Source organism: Phalacrocorax carbo, chromosome 1 (genome assembly GCF_963921805.1).
Source record: "Phalacrocorax carbo chromosome 1, bPhaCar2.1, whole genome shotgun sequence".
NCBI lineage: Eukaryota > Metazoa > Chordata > Aves > Suliformes > Phalacrocoracidae > Phalacrocorax > Phalacrocorax carbo.
In genome coordinates, this window is record NC_087513.1 from 81909886 (window position 1) to 81932589 (window position 22704).

Sequence of the window (22704 nt, forward strand, 5' to 3'; positions counted from 1 at the left end):
GAAAAGTGGAGGTGAGAATTGAGTGATGCTAACTCTTTTCACTGGCAAATGGGTTTTGACACATATAAATGCTTTCATGTGAAGGGGAATGAGAATGAAAACTGAGAAGCTGTCTCTTAGCAGCATATGTGTATTGATCTTCACAGTTAATTCTCACACCTGAAACGCCCCTGTGCAGGTGTGCTCCCCACGGTTTCTGTTCTTCACATGATGTTTTTTTACATAGACACTCTGTACTTCTTCAGCTTTTCTTCCTCTCAGCAAATTTGTGTCTTTATTCTGCCACTTTCCTGTAACAGTAACAGCTGTATTTATTATAGGCAGCTTTCTACAAATTATAAAACTTCACTTGTTAATAATAAAATAAATACCAATTAAATTATTTATCATTTTGTAGTCATTAAATGTTGCTTACCAATCTGTTCAGTTCAGTTGATGGTAAAAGGTGCACTACTTCTGTAAATTTATTATTACTTTTCTCTCAAAGGGTGGGTTTGGCAAATATATTATGATTAGACATTGATGTATGCCTGTTAACTACAGGTAGGCAAAGTGTACTGGAGTGAGATTTTAATGGAAAATACATTTATGATTCATCAAATGTATTCAGGGATTCATACCAAATCAATGATTAATTTGAGGGAGAAAACCCCACAGTTTTGGAAGAACACACAGTTTATTTTATCCTTTTTTTACAGACTGCATTCCTGTCTGTTTCAAAATCTTGTTTCAAGAGGAGATTTGCCTAACCATTATTCAAAAGCAGATATGTAAAAAATTAAAATACAAAAGCAAAAAAAGCCCCTGGACATTAAATTTGAGTAAACCAAAAGTTTTTCTTTTTGTTGTTGTTTTCATTTTCACAAGCATCCTGAAGGCACAGGGCAGGCTGATCTGAGTTAGGGATTCTGTGAGTCTGTCCTCCTCTTTCCTACACTGAGCAATGTGCCTTGCACATTCTCTGTATTGCAGTGCTGCTGGGAGTTGATCACTCAAGGTGTGGACCCAGTTGAAAATTAATTTCTCTTTAAAACTAGGATTTAGTTTTCAGGGAACTGATCTGGCTAAAGAAACTCACTATCCAGTTGCATAAATGTGATTATTGGCTCAAGGGAGTGGAGGGGTGGGTGTGTAGCCACATGGCTAGGGGCAGGGAGGGATTTGGGACCACAACCTCCCAATTTACACCAGCCTGAATTAATGTGAAATTGCAACCTACTAACTGTCTGCATGAGTGGTGAGCCTGCAAGGTGAGGCGCTCAGATGGATCAGAGAGAGGGGACCAGTGATATTTCAGGCAATTGAATTCCCTGGGAGGCTGCTTTAGAGAATAACAAAGCGTGATCCGGGGATGCTCCTTCTCGGGACTCGCTCTCCAAGCTACTCTGTATTCACACACTGGGAAGCCCAAATCCTGCTTTTTCCTTTGGTGGGGGCAGGGGGAGAAGGTTTGAATGCCAAGGCAGCCTCTCTGGAGGGTCGAAGTTCAAGCAGGGTTTTCTAATTTGGGTATATATATAAAATTGTGTGTACGTACACTGTGCATGTGTGTGTATATATATCTATACTAACGAGTGGACTCAAGGGGAATTAAGGCACATTTTAGACTTTCAGAGTTATATAAACTTTTGTATAAGTGTGTGCTTTTAGTCAAAAGGAAGCATTGCAATTATTTGTATTTTTTTTTGTAAACCATCTCTATAAATATTTGAAAAGAGCTAGCACATGTTGCAAATATTTAGTTAATGGTCTTTGTTGAAATGAAATTTAAGAAAGCCCTAAAATCATAATATCCTACCGGTATTAAGAGGTCATTTTGTATATGTGTGAATGTTCCAGTGGAATCCTGTTTCAGCCAAAACATCTGGTCAGTTATCTGTGATTGATGTGTGAATTTTTTGGCAAAAGACCCCCTCAATATTTTTAATAGTGAATGATAAAGTTAAAATTTGAATGTTTTAACATCATGTGCAAAAGTTATATAATGCACTCTGGATCTGTGTGGTTACTGCTATTTATACATCTGTTGGGGCTTGCGACAGATGAGAATCCAGTGTGTTCTGAATAAACAGAGAGGAAAAAAGATGAATCCTATATTACCAAGATTATGTTTTGAGTGTAAGGAAATAGAACAGAGTAGCCAAGATCAATTGCAGTGGGAGTACAAAGAATCAGTAATATGTGCTCTCCTCTCAAACTTGTGTAAATGAGATCTTGATTTGACCAAAGAAGTTTATGGTTAAAGATATTACAATGCATTTAAATTATCCTTGACCACAAATGCAATATTTGTGTAATATAAACACCAGTAAGGATATGTAGTAATGGAAGGCAAAGACACCATTTTCTGTATTGTTTCTTTAATAAGCCAAAATATGCAGTTAATTTATTACCATGACTTAGTCTGCTCATTTCTTACTGTTTGCCAATTACTGCTTAAACCTCTTAATTTTTTTATTGTTTGTTTTTCTTGCTCCCAGTTTTGCAGAATAACTCTGAATCTCTCATCTCACAGTACTCTCCCTACTGCATGCTAATAACAGAAAGGGTCTTGTGATCAGTATTAAACAGATAGATTTTGTGATGATCCCTCAAACAAACCAGAGTTTTGCTTGAGATAACTATGTTTACTGAGGACTGCCAAAACAAGTAAAAAAAGAAGCTGACACCCCCCCCCCCCCCCCTTTTTTTATTTTGATCTGAATCCTGATATATCCTTTCTGAAAAACTTAGAGTTAATGATACTACTCGACATGTGATACTGCTGTACTGTTCATGTATGTTAACACTTCTCCAGTGATGCCAGACATGTGAGGACAGTGAATGCCATAGCAGTTTCTGTTACGAGACTGTGTTCTAAGGTTCTTTCTCAAGAAAGCAGTCAGTGAAGTCCTTATGAGCACACCCTACTGGGGCGCTCAAAACTTAGCATAACATGAGATTTTACTACAGGAAGCACTTCCTGCATGTTCAGTTTGTGAATGCTCTTAAAGTACCCACTTAAGATGCAAGCTTAAGTGTGTGGCTTTATCAGGGCTTTAAAAATGATGGCTAGATTCTGCAGGTCATAATAACACCAGTATAAAGAGATTTTATTCCCCCACTGATTTCAGAAAGCTTTGACTTAGTGCTCATGAGTAGCTATCATGATGCATAGAAGGAAATACATCAGCGAGTAAATGCATTAAAGGACATGTCTAAGGATTGCAGTGTCTGACCTACAGGAAAGATTTGGCTTGATCTTCCTTAGCCTCCCAGGATCAGGCAGGCCTTGCAGAACTCTCCTGAGAGTACCTGGCTTTTGCTATGCAAGATTTGGGCATTCTCAACTGAATGTGTGGTCACTGAACATATCTTCCCGTTGTTAAGTCACAGCCTAACATAGTGTGTATGTGTCTTTGTTACATAGTCTCCCTTTTCTGAATGTTTAATGTTTATCAGAAAACAATAGTACTTGCTAACACTATTCGGTATGGCAGAAGTATATGAAAAATATGGCAGAAATGTGCCGAAGCAAAGGTACAAAAATGTTCAATGTAATGCAATATATATGTATATTTTTAAAAGGCTGTCTATACAGAGGAGCTGTGATTTTCTTTGAGTGTGCTGATGTAAAACAAGCAAAAAGATATATGAAAATGACAAAATGAGGAGTACTTCTAATGAGGATAAAATGAATTTGAAGATGTGAATGAAAGTACTTACTGCTATCCGTGTATAGCACCATATTTATTACAAAAATCTTGTCATGATTTCCTGTAAATTTCAATTTGTGTGATACCACCAGGTTTAGAATAACAAATCTTACATTTTTGCTTTGCTAATTAATTTCCCTCTCAAGGCACAAAACCCTTTGACATTGTGTCATGTTAGTATTAATATTCTACATTCTATCTGCTAAGTATCTTTTTCATAATGGAAAATTAACAGCCCACCTGACCCTTACATCTCTAGAAGTGATTTATTCATCGTTCTACATAAATCTTCATATTTCAATGTCAACCCAAAAATAAAATCTTACTAAAATGTGTTTTTGTTGAATGCTGTTGTGAAATGTATTGGAGAAGCTAAAACTTTATAATGAGTCAGGTTTTACCCAACATTGTTACAGTAACATTTGCTGACAGTTTATTCTTAGAATTGTAATAAAATTGAAGTTCACATTTCAGTTACAATTATTTGGTAACTGATTTATTTTTTTTTTACCTGACAGATGGCTGGTCAAATAAGCAATATAGCTGATGGCTAATCCCTCTTTAATTTTTGTTACAAAGGAGCAAATTTGCACTTGTAAATCCTGACTGGCTGCATTTTCCTTTTTTTTCTCCAGAGTGACTCCAAATTTATGATGATAGAGATGAGAGCTATTCTGGCCATCATAGGCTATGGCATGTACAAAGGAGTACTGCTAGCATGGATAAATGTAGTGTGTGTTGTAATAGCTGTTCTACTGATATCTACTGAGTGTTTGTCTTTTGGACCATCATTTCTGGGGAGCTGACACTAGCAGTACTGATGGGAGAGATACCTGATGTGGTGATAGAATGTATTGAGGGCTGTTTTTCAAAACTGTTGATAATTCAGCACGTTCTACAGAGATCACTAGAAAGTGCTGGCTAATTAACATTTCTGAAAATCTAATATTGTCCATTTACTGGCTGATTTCAGTAGTGATCTTCATGCCCCTGTGGGAAGATATTATTTCCAGCCTAGGTACCACATTAGCTGAGAGACCTGGGTCTTCTAGAGTTCCAGAAATAGTATATTGCACTCCCTCTATGAACGAGTTATTTCTTGGACACTGATTCCCAGCCTGTATGCTAAGCTTCTTATGTTAGGCTCAGCTGCAATGTTTCAAGCGATTATTTTTCTTTGCTTGATGATTTGCTCAGATTGCTGGGCTGCTGCTGCTGACTTCTAATCATCTACAGAGCCTACAAGCATCCAGCAGTGCTCATCAGCTTGGCCTCCACACTTCATCTGAAACATTCTTGTGCCTTGCTGGCTAGGAACTACTTCTCTAGGAAGTCCTTGGATATGTGGAGCTAGTCCCAGAGTCAGCGTGGCTCTTTTATACCCATGTTGACACTGGGCAGTTGGAAATACAGTCTGGTCCCTTGCATTATGTGTATTTAGTTTAGTAGAAGACAAAGAGATGTTCCGACCTGAATTCAGTCATCTTGTTTGCTGAAGAAGTGCAAGAAATGCCATTGTACTCTTTTGCAATCAGATACTTGCTGTTCTCCACACCTGGCTGTACAACCTAAAATGAATAGCACCAGGACTGTAACTACAACCTAATAATAATAAAAAAAATTATCACAATTGCAGCTAAACACAGTCAAGTACTATAGTCTGGACATGGGATGAAATCCCCTAAAGAGCACATGCCTTGAAGAAGTTTAAATTGTAACATTGTTAACATAGGAAAGGTTATTTTTTATATGAGAGTTGTGATTTTTTAGTGCCAAAATGTAGGAAAGGGAGATATACTGATAGTGACCTTTTCCAGCACTCACTTTCCCCATCTGTTCTGGTTTTGGCTGGGATAGAGTTAATCTTCTTAGTAGCTGGTGTAGTGCTGTGTTTTGGATTTAGGATGATAATAATGATGATAACACACCCTTGTTTTAGTTGTTGCTAAGTAGTGCTTACACTGTGTCAAGGCCTTTTCCTGCTCCTCACACCACCCCACCAGTGAGTAGGCTGGGAGTGCACAAGTAGTTGGGAGGGGACACAGCTGGGACAGCTGACCCCAGCTGACCAAAGGTATATTCCATACCATATGATTATGTCATGCTCAGTATATAAACTAGGGGAAAATCTGGCCGGGGGTCTGCTGCTCAGGAACTGGCTGGGCATCAGTCAGTGGGTGGTGAGCAGTTGCATTGTGCATTGCTTGTTTTGTATAATATTTTATCATTATTATTATTTTCCCTTTCTTTTCTGTCCTATTAAATTGTTTATATCTCAACCCATGAGTTTTAAGGTTTTTTGTTTTTTTTTTTTTGATTCTCCTCCCCATCCCACTGTTGGGGAGCGAGTGAACGGCTGTGTGGTGTTTAGCTGCCCACTGGGTTAAACCATGACACCATCTAAGGTTAAATCTCACGTTTCCTAATCCCACTTGATTGACAATAGCTCACTAGTCTTTGTAGCCTTCAAATCAGTTTCTGATCATTGATGGATCTTGACTCACCCAGTCTGAGACCTTTTAATTCAAAAGAGAAATTACTTTCTGAAGCTGGCATGGAGTATGCTGTGCTTCAGTCTTGCTCCTGCTTATTCCTATTGACAGCTACTGACAACAGAACAAATTCCTTTGTACTATGCAAGAAGTGGTTTTTTTCTCAGGTAACCAGATTATTGGGACAGATTACAAAATGGCATCATTAGCTTTCCTTTGGTTCATTGGTGAAGATGAAAGTATTTCTGGCCCTTAAGTCTCAAAAATAAAATAAATTTAAATTTTTTTCCTTGTATTAAGTTTTGTCTGGATTTCTTCCTCCTTCAGTCAGTGCTTGCAGATTCCAAATTAACTTTGATCTTTTCCTCTTGGTGATAAACCTCCATGAGTCCAGACTTAAGTGTGTTCAGTTTTCGGGTCATAACCTTCAATGATGCCCATCTAAATAGCTCTGTTAACTTGGTGTATCTGTGCCAAATTGCATCATCTGACAGCCTAGCCTGGTAGTCTCATTAAAACCTCAGAAGGAAAGCAATTGTATCATAATCTCTGTTATCTGTTATAAACTAATCAACAGATTGTAACATAATTGGAAAATAGAGGAACTACTCAGCCATGAGATTATGAACTAATGATGGCTCTTGAGTCCCTATTGCTCTCTAGATTTGAGGTGCTGCAGGGTGTGATATGGTAGGGAACCTAGGCACAGTGTAAGCACCTACCAAGACACCTTCACCAGTCAGGTTCTGCTCCACCATTGAACAGAGAGCTGTTAACCAGCCTCTTTTTTAACTGGCATGGAGGTGAATCATAGCAGCCTATAATCTGTCCAAAGGTGAGGCAATTAGATTGCTTACTGTATATTTTTTGCTGTGCAGTTAATTGAAGAAGAGATGATAGTAGGAAATAGGAGGTCAAATACCAGAGAGAAAGAAAGGCCTGAAGTCCCACCTGTGAGATTTGGCATAATTACCATAAAATGATCCTGTAGTTTGAGAAAGTCCATCAATACATTACTGTGTATCTAAGAGCTGCAGTGGTAAGATGTTTAGGAAGAATAGGAATATTATAAACTTTTATGACACTTTTACTCTAATGTTCTCCTGATGGCAGCTACTTTCAGTTCAGGTAATTTTCCCCACTTGGTGTAGTTTGTCTATTTAGTAACCTTCCGTGGATCTCTATTCCAAAATCTGGTGTAGTGTCTTTGTGAAGCATCATACAGTTTTTGCACCCACAAATCTTTTGGCAAGACAGAGGTACTACCCACTGCATTAATATCTGTGTTCTTTTGTATATTTTGAGTCTGGCTCCCAATGGCTTAGTCTGCCTTTGTCTGAGGCCCTTTAGTTCTTGCCCTGAAAGAGACAGTAGGCAGTCCATCCACACCACCCCTCTTTATCATGCACCACTTCTACAATGTCTTCCTTAAGACTGCTCTTTTCCAGAATGAAGGGTCTCAGTCTACTCAGTGATTCCTGTGTAGCTGTCACAGCAAGGCTTTATGGTGGTTGTTTCCCTTCACTGAACCCGTTTGTGGTCTAAGTCATCCCTTAGGAAGTGAGGAGGCATGGACTGCACATTGAGTTCAAGATGTGGATACAGCATGGATTGCTATGTTTAAATAATATTTTTTTTTAGTCTCTATTGCTTTCCTAATGGAATATAATGTTTGCTTTACTTCTTGGCTCTTACAAAATACTGAGCTGATGTTTTCTGTTGCATCCCCAAGATGTCTTTACTGACTGGTGTAGATCTGTTCAGAGCCCAGCATGTTATATGTGAAACTGGTTTAAACCCACGGATATTGTTTAATATTTATTTACATTGAAAGCCACTTGCCATTGTTCAGGCTTTTTACTCTTATAAACCTTTTCTACAATTTTTCACAGTCTGCCCTTATCGTTCTTACCCTGAAACACTTAATCAGTGCAGTTTGTCTTCTCACGGCTTATCTCTTTTTCCAGGCCACTTATGATGATGCTGTACGGTGTTGACTCTGCAAAACCTCTTTGGTGACTTATTTTCAGCAGTGCAGGATCTTCTCCTTCCCAGTTTCCTGTTTAACCAATTATTTTATCTGCCCCAGGACCTGTCACCTTATCCAAACTGTGTCACGCGATGTGACTGTGCGACTGCCAGTGCTTCTTCCCCTTCTCTCCCCGTTTATAAGGAGGCTGTAACTGTTCAGGGAGGTTTTGAATTCCCCACCAGCAAACAAGCCAGCCAGAACACTTTGATTATCTTCACCTTAATCCCCTCCCAATCAAGCCTCTGCAAATACAGCCAACCTTTCTTTTACTGCTACTGATCTTTGTTGAGACCTCAAAGGGAGACACCATCCTGAAAAGGCTTGTAGCATATGATTAGAACATACTTAGTAAATGAAATACATTTGCACTGTCTGTTAACGCTTTTAAATTAAAGAAAAGCAAACCCTCCAAAATACTTTTCCTAAGAATGAATTGAAATTTAAAATCTTTCAATACAAATTTGAATCATCCCTTTATATGCTTGTTTGTTAGTATCCCAGATCAAGTATTGAGCGATGAAGCAGTATTTTAAGGTGCCATTCCCCTAGTTTTCAGTTTGGTATCCAACCCACTCTTTTTTTTTTCCCCCTCCAAATTTTTTCTTGAGGTTGAGTCTGCTAGAGTAGGGGTTCAGTCTCTATGTCATTAGTCCCCCTACTGGTAACATGTCTGTTATCTGGTCTAAAGATTGACTTCCATGATCTTGGTGCTTCATCTGGAAAATTGTTTAGGGTATAAATCTCTGTGCAGATTAGTATGTATCATTCCCTCAAGAGGAATTACATTTTGCTCTTTATAAGGTTAACTCTTCAGCCTCAAGAAGTTTGTTCATTTTATTATTGATATCAAGTTTGATATGTATTTTACATTGGCTTATTTGCTAGTTAATTTGCTAGTTAATTTGGCACTGAATGTAGCCAGGCTAGCTGATTACATGTTTTTCCATTGACACTACCAAAATACAGGAGGTGGTAGAGTAGAAACACTTCCCTCTCCCTCTTTGAGGAATTCTGATTTGGGTGTTGTTTTTTTTTTTTTTTTTTCAATTTTGCATTTTATTATTATTTCTGGTATTCTTCAATCTCAGAATATGTACTGAAATTGTGATATACTTTTCTATGTCATTGACATAGGAAAAGTTTGCTGATAAAATGATCCTAAGCAAATAAGGAAGATTTTGCTTTACATTTGAAAGTCACATTTTTCATGCTGTAGCAATTAGTAGCCATAGATAATTATCTGGAAAATAACCAGGAAAATGCACTAATTTTTAAATCCGAAATGTGCATTCAGAAAGAATTAAAAGTGAATGACAATCCTGACATATTTGTTACTCCCCTCCATACAGATTCTACATTGAGTACTGCCGTAATGCAGAGGACTGTGCCTTTTTTGTATTTGGCAGACTTAACAATCTATTCTACATTTGTGCTTGAGTTTCTAACAGCTCATTTTCATTCTGTTGTGTGCCATTAAATATTTCCATCTTCTTCAGGGGAAGCATGCCTCTGTTTAAGGCTTCCTGTATCATCTTCCATTCAGAGAAACTTTCTGTCTATAGATGAGTGGCAAGATTTTGGTTGGAAAGGTAGCAGTGCCATGAAGAAACATTGCAAAGGATGTGCAAAGTCAACTGTCTCATTCCACAGTGCTTTATCTAAGGAATTAAAGTTTTACAGTTTATTTTGAAGTGTTTTGGCCAGATTTTCCATTCCAAGGTGTTCTGTTCTTTGCTTATACACACTAGAATATTCTTTAACTGTTCATGTACAGACATGGGAGTAAGGGAGTAAAATAAACAGGACATTAACACCATCACTATTGGTAGAAATGAAGAAAGAGAAAGGCAAAGTGTCAAAATGTGTATATTATCGCAGCTTTGCTTAAGGTCTGAAATTTGGACTTAAGCATGTCTACTTCATATATTGTTGAGCAGCTAAAAATAAACCTAATTCTGTGAACTGGATGGAGTTTGCCTTTGCCATCAGTGAACAAGCCTGTGCTTTGCATCTTTACACTTGTGCTATGTGTGACTGGTTGTCTGTCAGGAGTGGCACAACTTCTTGGAGCTGTTGGGGATCGCTGCTAATTATTTGTAATACTGTTGCAAGAGAATATGCAGTCATTAAGAAGGATCTTGTTATGCTAGGCACTATACAGCCATACAGTAAGGTAAATGTGTACCCCAGAGAAATAATGAAAATAGAAAAGGGGAAGTTTGGCAAAAGGCAAAATGGGCTATAGTTTTTGAAGGAAAATGTGAAAATTATAAGATGTGTAGTGTGGCTACTGACTGTAGCCATACGCTCTTACTTGTTTACTGTATTATTTGAGCACCTCTCAATCTGTAACATATTTATCTTCACAGACATATTTTGATAGAAGGAAGTTCCATTATCTTCATTTAATCAGTGACAAAAAGAATGAAATTACTTGCCTACAATCACATAGATAATATGCCAGGGAAATGCTCTGGATTGACATCTCTGTGTCAAGGCATTCTGGGTCTTGATGTCTCACCTGGACTAGTGCACTGCTCTTACTTTTTATAATGTAACTGACATACACTTTGATAGGCATGCTTTGCAATAAACTTATTTTGTATCTTGGATACAAAACATTAAGATCAGCAAAACACCAACTCTTGTACAGATAGAGATTCAATAGATTTGGCACAAAACATAGACGCTTTCACAGTCACTGTCTGAATCTGGCAATGCCGTGTCATTCCATCACGTGCTACCCGTGCAGGGGGCCAGCAGCTCAGTATTTGGCTCAGCTTTCATAAGATGTATGTGACCAGAGTTCTGTGACAGTAAAGAGAAATTGCATTTTATTTGCACTATCACATCACATTGTTATTTGCCTCAATTTCCAGGGCTGCTTTCAGGAGAATAGGCATTAATTTTGAACAATTGCATTTGCAGACGTGACTGATCCATTTGGTGATAGAATAGATGGGAAGATGATTACTTTTGCTGAGCTACTAGGACCTGTCTTTTTTCTTCCTCTCTGCAAACTGTCTCACTGTTGCTTTCCTAGTGTGGCTGGTATTACCAATGTCAGCAAAAGATGTCTGATTATATTAACTGAAGCCATTAGAAATTTGCTGTCTCTATGTGTCTGGTATTTTTCGGTCTATTTAATAATCAACGAACAATAAAATGTTTAAGGCCCAGATAGTTTGTCATTTTAAGAAAGAAGTTTGCATGCTTCAGGTTTTATAATTTATGCCTTTCCATTTCCTATGGATATTTTAAAAAAATTGTAAGAAAGATTAGTAGTTTCCTTGGTCTCCCTTAGACAGTAGTTAATCACTTCTGTTCAGCTTCTTTATACCCTTCAGTGTTTTTCTTTTCTTCCTATTAAGATACACAGCAGAAATCTATTTCTTTAGACAAGTATTTTAAAATATCTTATTTCCTTTAATATATAGTTATATATAACTATATTCCTTTAATATAGGATGGGTAATGAGTGATTTCATGATGAGGAATGAATAAGAAAAACTTACTAAAATATAGCATTCAGCAATGAATTTTGTATTTGCAGAGTTGCTAGGAGCAATATGCTAATCACAAAAAAGTCTGAGGCCCTCCCAGAGTATAATTATTGGTTTTGCCCTTTTTGTTGTCTTAACTGTGACTGACAAATATGATGCATTTAGCATCATATGCTATAGCTCATATTAGAGGTATCTAAACTGTTGAGAACAGTTCATTTGAGGTGACATGGCTGACACATGACAAATGGGTTGTCTGAATGAGGTAAAGGGGGAGTCAAATTGGCCTGGCAAAATGATGGTACTAAGAGAAGTCTTTTGGCTGGACACGCAATACTACACCTTTTGCATGCCATGCTCTTATGGAGCAACAGGACTTCTCCACAAACTCCTGTTGCAACAGAGGCTGCTTCATGGTGCATCTCCTAACTCTCTGGCCCCTCCCTGCAAAGGCTGGAATTGAGAAACTGTGAGCAAGAAGAGGTTAATAAAAGCATGGTAGTTGTGTTATAGTGGTTCAAAAATGTTCCATGTTATGGCTGGACAACTGTAATTGTCAAAGTGCATGAGAAATACGGATATGCCACCAACTTTAGAATGACAAAATTCTCACTGGAAAACTGACTTGCAGAAACCTAAGTTCAATGACAAATCTAAATTTTCGGACAGAGAGCGCTTATCTACTTAGTCTAGCTATTATGATTGTCTAGCCATGTTTCAGAACATTCAGCTTTTAGTTAAAAAGAATAATCTGTTTTTGAGTTTTCACTAGTCAAATTCTAAGCAATAGGAGTACATATTTATGTACATCTATATAACAGCTTTTGTAGTTATGCATTTTTTTCTGCTATGGCCGTGATGATAAGTTTGCAATAAATCTTAGACCTGATGCAGTTGCTAATGTATTTTACTGTAAAGGCATAAAAAGTAGAAAAAGTCACCTTGGAGAAATTTGTATTTTATTCAGCCTATATATTTCCATTATAAGACAGAAAAAAATGCAATATAGACTGCTGTTGAAGTCCTGCTTTAAACTACTAGGAATACACGATAGACTGAAAGAAATATCTGATATATTTTTCTTCATGTGCTGATGGAAAAGCAAACCAGACCTTCCAGATTTTCTGCCATTCGTCTTAAATGCTGAGTTTTCCTATTGAAATGGGAAGGCCCAATTCAACTTTACAAAATAGAAAAGAAGCCAAGATATAAATATATTATGAAAAATTCAGAACCAGCTTTTTGAAAAACCTCCACTCTTGAAACTTATTGGAGGAATTCTGTAATATGGAATATAGATTTGATGAAAAAATGATCATGAGAGCAACAAATCTGTTTGTCATCTGTATAGCAATACTTAGTCATTTGAGTAATATAATCAGGGAGTGCAGTCGTATAGACATAGAACAATGCAGGGCCAAGAATAAAGTCCTGTGGGACATCAGCTGTAAGTGAAAAAGGACTTGCTTAAGGATGGCTGTATTAAATAACAAGTGAATGGTCAGACAAAAATAATGTTAGCCAGCCAACATATTAGCTTTAGTGATACATCTAGAGTACAATGAATAAGCAGTGGTGATTGTGAGTATTCAAAATAGAAGACTGACAGCATTTTGTTAGAGCAAATATTGAATTGTATTCATGAACACATGTAGCTTGATCATTTCAGGTGATTAACCAAATGACAGCATTTAATGGATGTCTCCAGTGGAAAGTTATAAATCCACTCTGGCAATGAGAAGAACAAGTTCTAACTTTTGGTGAAGTTAGTTGAGCAGATCTTCACCAGCTATTGTAAGGATAATGACAAAAAGGGCATGCAAACAGATGACTGGAGCTACTGCAGGTGAAGGCTTGAAAAGTGGGAAGAAGAGCCTTATCAGAGAAGTAGCTGGTATAGGCTTTTATTCTGGTGGCTCAATCATAAACTAGGTAGGTGGTTTATCCCTTGAGACTGATGTTTTAAAATTTGTTTTGAATTTCGTTGATTAATTTTAATGTTAGGAAAATATAAGAAGATGCAGGAAACGTGGTTCTAGTAAACCCAAGCTAAATATTCAGCAGTCTATTGTTTGCACTTTTTGTTTACCATGCAACGGGAATCATCTGGTCCGGTTTCCTCTACTTTATTTACTTTGCATTAGTCTTTATTAAAATGATCTCAACTTCCCATCATGGGGTGATTTTTAAGGCTTTTAAAAGATTTTTAAGTCTCTGATTCCTCAGCATCAGATATCACTTGATGAACAGCATAACTTTCTAACAAATTGTTGTTCAAATATACAAAGGTCATATTCTTCATCTGGTCTTTTCTCTCAAATTATCTGACTGATTTTATTTGCAATCTGTGTAGTCATATGATCCTGAGCGGGAAACAACCAATTAGATCAGACTGTCCCTGCTCTTGCCAATGTGGAATATAGTCCCCCAGGCAGAGGACACACGCTTGATTTTAGCCAAAAGCTGAGAAGCAGCCTCCTGATTTTCACCCTCTGAAATTTAAACTCTCATCTGTTATTAATATCTTTTCAGCGAATGATTACCAGAACATCTGCTCATGCCCAGTAAATTTTTACTTCCTTCTCTTAAAGCTGACTTCCCCAGTGGACTGATGAAAGAGACATTCTGCAGCTCATTCTGCTCTTTAAAATAACATCAGTCCACTGAAGAATCATTATCTGAAAGTGATGTAGTGATCTTTGTAGTTCATGTTGGAGCTATGAGGGAAATAAGAGCAAAATGATTGCAATAAAAATACTAGGATTTCCATCTATTTATTTATTTATTTATTTATTTATTTATTTATTTAATCAGGAAGTATAATGAAACATTCTGCAAATGCATGTTTGGTGTTTACCGAAGTTGTAAGCATTTATACACTTTTAAAAGATTGAATACTGTTTCTAAAATGCTGATTCCGATATGGTATGTTACAGCTTCATCTGGAAATCGATATAAACTGTATGCAAAACAAAAAAAATCACTGTAGCTAAGAGGAGAGTCTTTTCTGAGGTAAATGTGCTACAATAATCTCTTAGATTTAGACATACCTTTAGACTGTGACTCATATTTCTGTTTAAAACTTTTCTTAACTCAAAGCTTTTGAGAAAGAGAACTTAGAGTCAATTTAAGATGTTAAGTTTCCATGGATATGGCCTATGTTCCCAGCTTTGTAGAGTTATTCTGCTTGTTGATTATAGTGACATTAAGCTATGTCCATTAACATTCTTTCTCTAGACATATGCAACTGTTTGTACAGATAACAGACAGCTACTCACAGGTGGGGCCCCCAAGTTTTGCATTTAAGGCCAACATGTAACCCAGCTATGCTTCTTAGCAAGTTGGACACCCTGCTTCAGTTTTCTTGTCTCACTTCTAAATTCTGGGATATGTGAGGGAGGGCAAATAGAGGTTCATCCTCCCCTGAAGGGAGGGGACTGTCCTTATCCTTACACACATATGCAAATGCAAAATAACAGTATGCCTAGCACCAAAGTCCCAGCATGCACACAGCTACACAGCAATCATTCATCTTAGCATTTAATCAACCTGTAAAAGTCTTGCCCTGTCCGCTTTTGTGTCCTTCCTAAAATATGTTCTCATACCCTCTTTCTAATCTCCCTCCCAACCTTTATTCCCTTCATTTCCACAGAAAGTGTTTATCTGTATAATTTACTGATATAATTTATTTGTGTGCATTGAGGAAAAGTCTGAATCAACATGCCTACATTTCATTTTCATGCTTTTGCCGGTGGTGCTGCGCTCTGATCTTAGAGTGCCTTTGTGTAGCTCAGATGTGCTACCAGGACAGCACCCTCTCGATAGCCCAGATCACAGCAAACTAGCTGTGCAGAGGCCCTCTTGTGTAGTCTTCTGCCTCTGCACAGCATAACCAGTTATTTATATAAACATTAGACTTATATGTCTCTTCAGAAATTAAATTTGAATGTTTTGTTTAGGGTTGCTAGTCCAACTGCAGATATTTAGGGCAGTAAATGTTAGGCCTGATCCCCTGTAAGGAACCACTAATCTGATAAAGTGTCCAGGAAATAGTTTGGCAAAACTGAAAATGGGAACCTAAAGCAAAGCCCACCCAGAGCAGAAGAAATGTTTTTTCTTTGCTGGTTCAGATGGGCATAAAAGCCCGCTGATGAAGTCAGATGACTTACAAAGTATCTGAGTACTGAAGCTGTAGCTTGGGGGTTTCTGGTTCACATGGTTCCAACATCTGGAACTGTAGACTTCTGTCTTCATGCTGCACACACAGCTACACTGTGGGCAGTAGATTAATGGATTTTAGAATATTAGGAGGTTCAGCTTTTAAAGAAAAGCTCACTTTTAAGCCCAGATATAACAGAAGTTGGTTTTTCACTGTGATTGCCTGCTGTTGAATGATTTAGTTGCAGCTGACACCTAATTACTGTACTCTGTTCAATAAAATTGAAACACATTGTTTATGTTTCAGAATAAGAGCCAAGGATTGAGTTTTGTCCGTATACACGCACCTTGGCAAGTACTCAGTCGAGAAGCGGAACTCCTTAAAATAAAAATGCCCACTAAAAAGGTAAGTATTTTCCATCTTCTATCAACTAGTTGTATGACTGGAGAAGGGTGAATCAGAATGACAGTTAAATGTATAGAAGTCCATAGAGTTACTTTATTTCAAAAACAGAGCAAATTAATTTCCAGGCGTATTCTTTCACATTACTAATTATTTTGAGATTATTTAGTATTCAGAGTTAGATTTAAGGTGGGGTTTTCAAAGGACATTTCAAAGGCCACAGAGGCAGCTGGCTGACAGACTGAGATCAGAAAAGTGATGACAGAGGTGAGTTTTAAGGAGGGCTTTGAAAGCTGAGAAGGCAGTAGCTATTTGGATTTTTGTCAAGGAACTTTCCTCAAAGGTGAGGTGCAGTAGGGGAGATAGTATAATAGCTGGTCATTGCCTTAAGTATTATCTAAAGTCTGAGGATGCTAAGAAAGTCTGTTTTGGTGGTATCAAAGACTTAGTGCATTCATACTTGCCCATTGTCATTAAAACTTTGGCTCACTATCTTTTTTTGCATTCGTAGTAGCTGAGAATATCCAGAGCTTTCAGTGGAGTTGCTGGCAAACATTGTAAATTCTGAGGAGCAGATCCCAAAATCTGTGGTCCTGCAATGATTTGGCATGCTAGTGAACAACTCCACTGGAGTTAGTGGAACTGCCTTGTGCTTTCAGTTAGTGATACTCATCAGTTGCACTACTGAACACTTATTTAATTGCATTGTCGTCAGAATTAAATGACAGACCAACTTGATTTTCTTCCACAGGGTTGTTGTGTGTGTGTTTTTTGGTGGTTGGGTTTCTTTTTATTTCATATTGATTGTTTTCACCCAGCAAAAGCTTCAGTGTTGTTCATGTCTTGTGATGTTATCATCTGTCACTGTCAGGGGCTTGGGCAAACCAATCTTGTATACTGCTACTGTATTCTGTTTGTATCCCAGAAGAAAAAAAGTCTGGTTACTTGTAATCAATCTTTTAAAAAAGTCAACTACATTACCTCTGTCCTTCCTAGCATGTATTGATGGATGTGTAGGCCCTTTCTAGAAAGGGACCTACATATTCAACTCCTCTCTTTGACCCCTTCCTAGCTTTGTTCCTTCTGTGCATTTTCAGTGCCTGCTCATTTCTGCCTCCTTTACCCTCAGGGGAATTTTCCCCTGCTAGCTTTTTACAGATACACTGAAGACAGTTTTACACTGTTTTAACTGAGGAATGTTGCCATCATATTGTTCTGAGTTAAGGTCTCCAGGAGCTGATAGTCTCCGCTGGTTGCCCTAGTCACTTACAAAGACTTCTGCATTCCCTTCTCTCTTCTGAATGGGAGAAAAAATGCCCAGTAAATCATAAAGCTCTAAAAACATAGAATCATCAGGGGAAAAGGTATCTAAAAATATTGAAAAATTACTTCATTTAACTGCTAGATTTTATACATTATTTATAGCATGCTTTTCTTTAAAGCAACAGATTTCAATGAACCTATTTGGTCTGTGCACACTTCATGTTGAATGAGATTGCCATATAACCAACATCTATTGAATAGTCTGACAAATATTCAAAGAGCAAATGGACATGCAGTCATCGATTAGGTAGTTATGAAAACACTATTCAGGTTTGTACCTGTAATTTGTTTTGGTGTGTAGAAGACGACAAAATGAAATACGTCTACTGGCAAGGAAACCAGACCTCAATTTTCCTGAAAATTCACCCTAGGATAATAAGTTGTTAAAAGCGATATGACAAGGAGAAGATTGCTGACAACTCTTGTTGACTACATTCTTCTTCTATTACCTCAACAGCAGAAATGGAACACTAAGAGTGTGCTACCAGAAAGCAAGCATGACAGGAAACCTGTGTTCATGTCTTAAGTTTTTTTGCAGTTAGAAACAGTTGGAAGAGGAATTTCCTGTGAAGAAAACAAAAATCCACTTTGAAAAACCAAAATCTTGTATTTTAGGGATTTGGCAATCCAAACTGAAAAATTCAGCCAGTAACCACTAAAGAGAAAACTCTGTTTTTGTTCAGAGAGACAAAAGGTTGTTTTCAAAGCACATTAGGTATTTTCTGTGATGCTGTATTTATTTATTCAAACATCCAAAGAAACCTTAAACAAAGCATTTTCAGTGGAAAGTATTTGCCCACCTCTAGACATGACAAATTGATTGCAAAAAACTTTTTTTCAAGTGTTCAGTCTTAAATAATTTTTCAGGACAAATGATGTGCTGGAAAAAGATAGTTTCTGAGCTATTTTATGTATACTTCTGCATATGACAATACAGTTATTTCTGTATTCAGTGAGCCAACTAGGAAAGATATACTCCTAGACTTGCTATTTGTGAATAGAAAAGGACTCACGGATGATGTGACAGTAGGTGGTTGTCTTGTCCATAGTGATCACAAAATGATTGAGTTTAAAATTTTCAGTGTAACAAGAAAACAAGTCAGCAGAGTTGTTACTCTAGATTTCAAGAGAGCAAACTTCAAGCTACTTAGGGAGCTAGCTAGCAGTGCCCCCTGGGAATCTCCTTTTGAGGGCTTAGGTATCCATGAGTGCTGGTCACCACCTTTTAAAAGCACAGTAGCAGGAAATTCCAGTGTGTCATAAGCAAAGGAAGTGGGGCAGAAGACCAGTTGGTTGAACATGGAACTCCTCACGGAGCTCAAGAAGAAAAAGAAATTGTACCTCCTCTGGAAGCAAGGTCAGGCTTTGCAGAAGATTACAGAGCTGTTTTTCACATACTCAGGGAGAAAAAATGAAAGGCCAAAGCTCAGCTAGAGCTTTGTGTTGTGTTGTGTCAGACAACGAAAAGGCTTTTCAAAGTAAGTTAATAGCAAGAGGAGGTCTAAGGAAAATATTGAAGCAATACTTGTTGAAGATGGTCACCCGACAAATAGGGATGAAGAAAAATTGTTGGCCTTCGATGCTTTGTTTGCCTCAGTCTTTAACATTAATGACAGACCTCGGTCTGGCTGATCCTCTCAGTCAGAGAACCACAACTGCAGGAAGAGTGACCTCCCATTTGTGGATACTTAATTTGTACGGGACTATCTGTACCAGCTGAATGTTCATAAGTCCATGGGGCCTAATGGGACTTATCCCAGAGTACTGAAGAAGCTACCTGTTAGTCTAACCTCAGTACCTGGAAAAGTTATGGAGAAGATCCCACCAGGTGCTATTTATAGGCATTTAAAGGACAATGAAATCATCAGGCACAGTCAACATGGTTTCACGAAGGGTAAGTCCTGTTTAACTAATTTTATATCCTTCTACAATAAGGTTACCCTCCTAGTGGATGATGGGAAGGTGGTAGATGGAATTTTTTCTGGATTTTAGTGAAGCTTCTGATAGCGTTCCTCATGGCATCCTCCTGGACAAGTCATTTAACTGTGAGATGAGCAGGTACATGGTGTGCTGGGTGAAGAACTGGTTGAGCAGCAGGGCTTAAAGGGTAGTGAATGGGACTACATCTGGCTGGCGACCAGTCACCAGCAGTGTTCCTCAGGGCTCAATTCTATGGCCAGTTCCGTTCAAAAATATTTATCACTGGTCTAGATGCAGAAGTTGAATGCACCATTAGCAAGTTTGCTGATGATACCAAACTAGGAGTTGCGGTTGACTCTCTTGAGCAACATGAGGCCTTGCAGAAGGAGCTAGATTGACTGGAGCATTGGGCAAAGATTACTGGGATGAAATTTAACAAGAAAAAATGCTGGATTCTGCACCTAGGATAGAGTAACGTCAGGCACAAGTATAAATTGGGAGAGGAGTGGCTGGAGAGCAGCCCTGCAGAGAGGGATCTGGGGGTGCTGGTTGACAGCAGGCTCCATATGAGTCAGCAGCGTGCCCTGGAAGCCAGGAGGGCAAACCACATCCTGGGGTACATCAAACACAGCATAACCAGCTGATCAAAACAGGTGATTATCCCACTGTAGTCAGCCTTGGTGCAGCCTGAGCTTGAGTACCGTGTGCGGTTCTGGATGTTACCATTTAAGAATGATGTTCAGGTACTTGAATGCATCCAGAGGATGGCAAGACAGATGGTTTTGGAAGGAGTGTCCTAGGAGGAGAGCATAAGCTTATATTTGGTAAGCTTGGCTGTGTTTCAGGAAAAAATGCCTTCATACTTCTGGGAAGCTCCCTAGCGCTTCACATCAATCTGAATCAGCAAAAGCTAGGCCCTTGCACTTTAACCGTTACATAAGCCATGAGGCTGGCATCCTTGCTTCTAATGGCACATACACATGTGCTGTCAGACCATACTAGAAATTATTACACAGGAATAATTTATTCTGATGGAGCAGAGCAATTTGCAGCAGGTAAAGGTCCTCTCTGCTTTGTCTGCTCCCTCTATTCCCAGTTACAAAGTCAAAATAATTTCTCTGTCTTTCTGTCATCTCCCTACAGCTCCTAATTTAGTTAGTAAGGATGTTTCTTGTATTAACAGTTCTGCATTGGATTTTCTTCTGAAAGTAGCTTGTGAAGGACAAGAACTTCTTTTTGGAGCTGAAACCCTTATGGATTCAGGTGCTTGCTGTTATATGGGAATATATCTTCAGATAAGATGCTTACTTCAATTACTAATTTAAACATGTGTATAGCAAATTCTATCATTTTTTTTTATTATTTCAATAGATTTTGGAAGTGACATGTTAATGTACAATATTTTTTTTACTCAGATGTATGAAATCACAGAAGAAGGGGGAATACTGAAAACATTAAATGAAATATGGTGCAAATTGACTGAACCTCTACAACCCCAGGTGCCACAACAAGAAAATACCAACATGAAAAACCTGTCTTACCCATTTTCCAGAGAAAAAATATATTTGTGAGTACTTTAAATTGTGATGAACAAAGAAGAAAGCTGTAAACTTTAATGTACAAATTTAATGTAATTTTTTTCTACCAGTATTTCAGTTAAAATTCAGAAAATCATTGAGTATTTCTGGAAATCCTGAGGAAATATCCAAGTTGTCAGAATATTACTGGATAACATTTCCAAGTGATAAAAGCATATGTCTGCATAAAACTGAATTTATTGAAAGCCAAGTAAATAGATCTAAAGTAAATGAAAATGTGTTGGCACTGAGTTCGGTTTCAGTGGATTAACAGAAATCTAAGTTGCAGAGACTTTTTGCCAGTGTTCTACTTCATTCTGGAGGATAAGTCTCTGGAAACAGTGCAACAAATAAAACATCTATGTTTTTAGCTTGAATTGTAAAAATTCTAACATCAAATTCCTGATTATTTGGTTAAGGATATTACTGCCTGTTTTGAAAAAAAAAAGAGCTAGTAGGAATCTGATAATATTTTTCCTCTTGATAGATTTATTATAGTAATTAAAATTTAGCTGATAATATGCAGATAAGGAGTTCTTGACACCTGCCCTTTCACTCAGAGTAATACTTCTGGCCCAAGTTTGACATTAAACACTCCTTTTTCCACATGGGTGTCTCCTTGTATTTATGTCTGATAAATAAAATTCAGTAATAAATATAATGACCCGCCATATCATTTATTGTCCTCTTGGACAATTTTAATTAATACTGAATAGAAGTCAGATTGGTTGAGAGGAATAAACTAGGAAGGCTTATTTCACATATGATGATTTTAAGGTTTAAGGGAATGCGTAATTCCCATAGAATGGTTATTTGAAAGCAAGTGAAATATTACTAGTTAGTTGCCTGGGAAAGGGTAATGAGCATCTGCATTAGGCTAGTTGAAGCCTAATAACATAACCTCAGAACGTTATGTTATAAAGAAAAGATCAAAATATCATCTTGCGTAAACAATAGACAAGCTCTCCTTACCCAAAAGGCATTTTATGTTAGTTAATATTTTTGCATTTTTATGCCCACCATCACTGCAATCCAGATAGAAGTCTGAATGACTAAGTCTTAAAGAGCACAGTCTATTATGCTGTACTATTTGTAGCTGTACGCTTCTACGGGAGAACTTATCTTGGGCCGCGTATCTCCGGGACACAGGGCTCTACCCACCCTGGGGACAGTGATGCACAGACACCAATATGATGGATACAAAATGTCCGTTTATTTAGCTGCGTCACACGCTTATATAGCTCTTGCGCTTCCTGTTCCTGCCACTCCTATGGGGAGGAGTCTATCTTTCCGTCACATCCCGTGATCTTCCGGTCGCCGATCCCTGTCTATTCCCCTACACTATTTAATCTCTATTTCCTTTAAACATCTGTTTCTATAATTTGCTGTAGTTTCTAAATGAATTCTAAATCAGAATCTTATATGTTATCTTCCTTATTATTACCATGACTGAAAACATAACTGGTTATTTTTTTTTCAACATTTTAGGTATAACATTAAAGACAAAGACACCTTTTTTGACAATGCTACCCGCAGCCGAATAGTAAGTCAACACAAGTAACCTATAATAGATTTCTTGTGCTAAATGGAATTTGCTTTAA

General features: G+C 37.8%; 1 protein-coding gene across 1 annotated transcript in view; it reads left to right on the forward strand.

Annotated features, from left to right (window-relative positions):
* ANO2 (anoctamin 2) overlaps positions 1 to 22704 on the forward strand; it is a 201398-nt gene that overhangs the window by 28031 nt on the left and 150663 nt on the right. The window contains exons 4-6 of the mRNA XM_064437499.1: positions 16188 to 16286; positions 20942 to 21093; positions 22592 to 22646. Coding sequence (XP_064293569.1) covers positions 16188 to 16286; positions 20942 to 21093; positions 22592 to 22646 — 306 coding nt within the window. The remainder of the gene's footprint in view (positions 1 to 16187; positions 16287 to 20941; positions 21094 to 22591; positions 22647 to 22704) is intronic.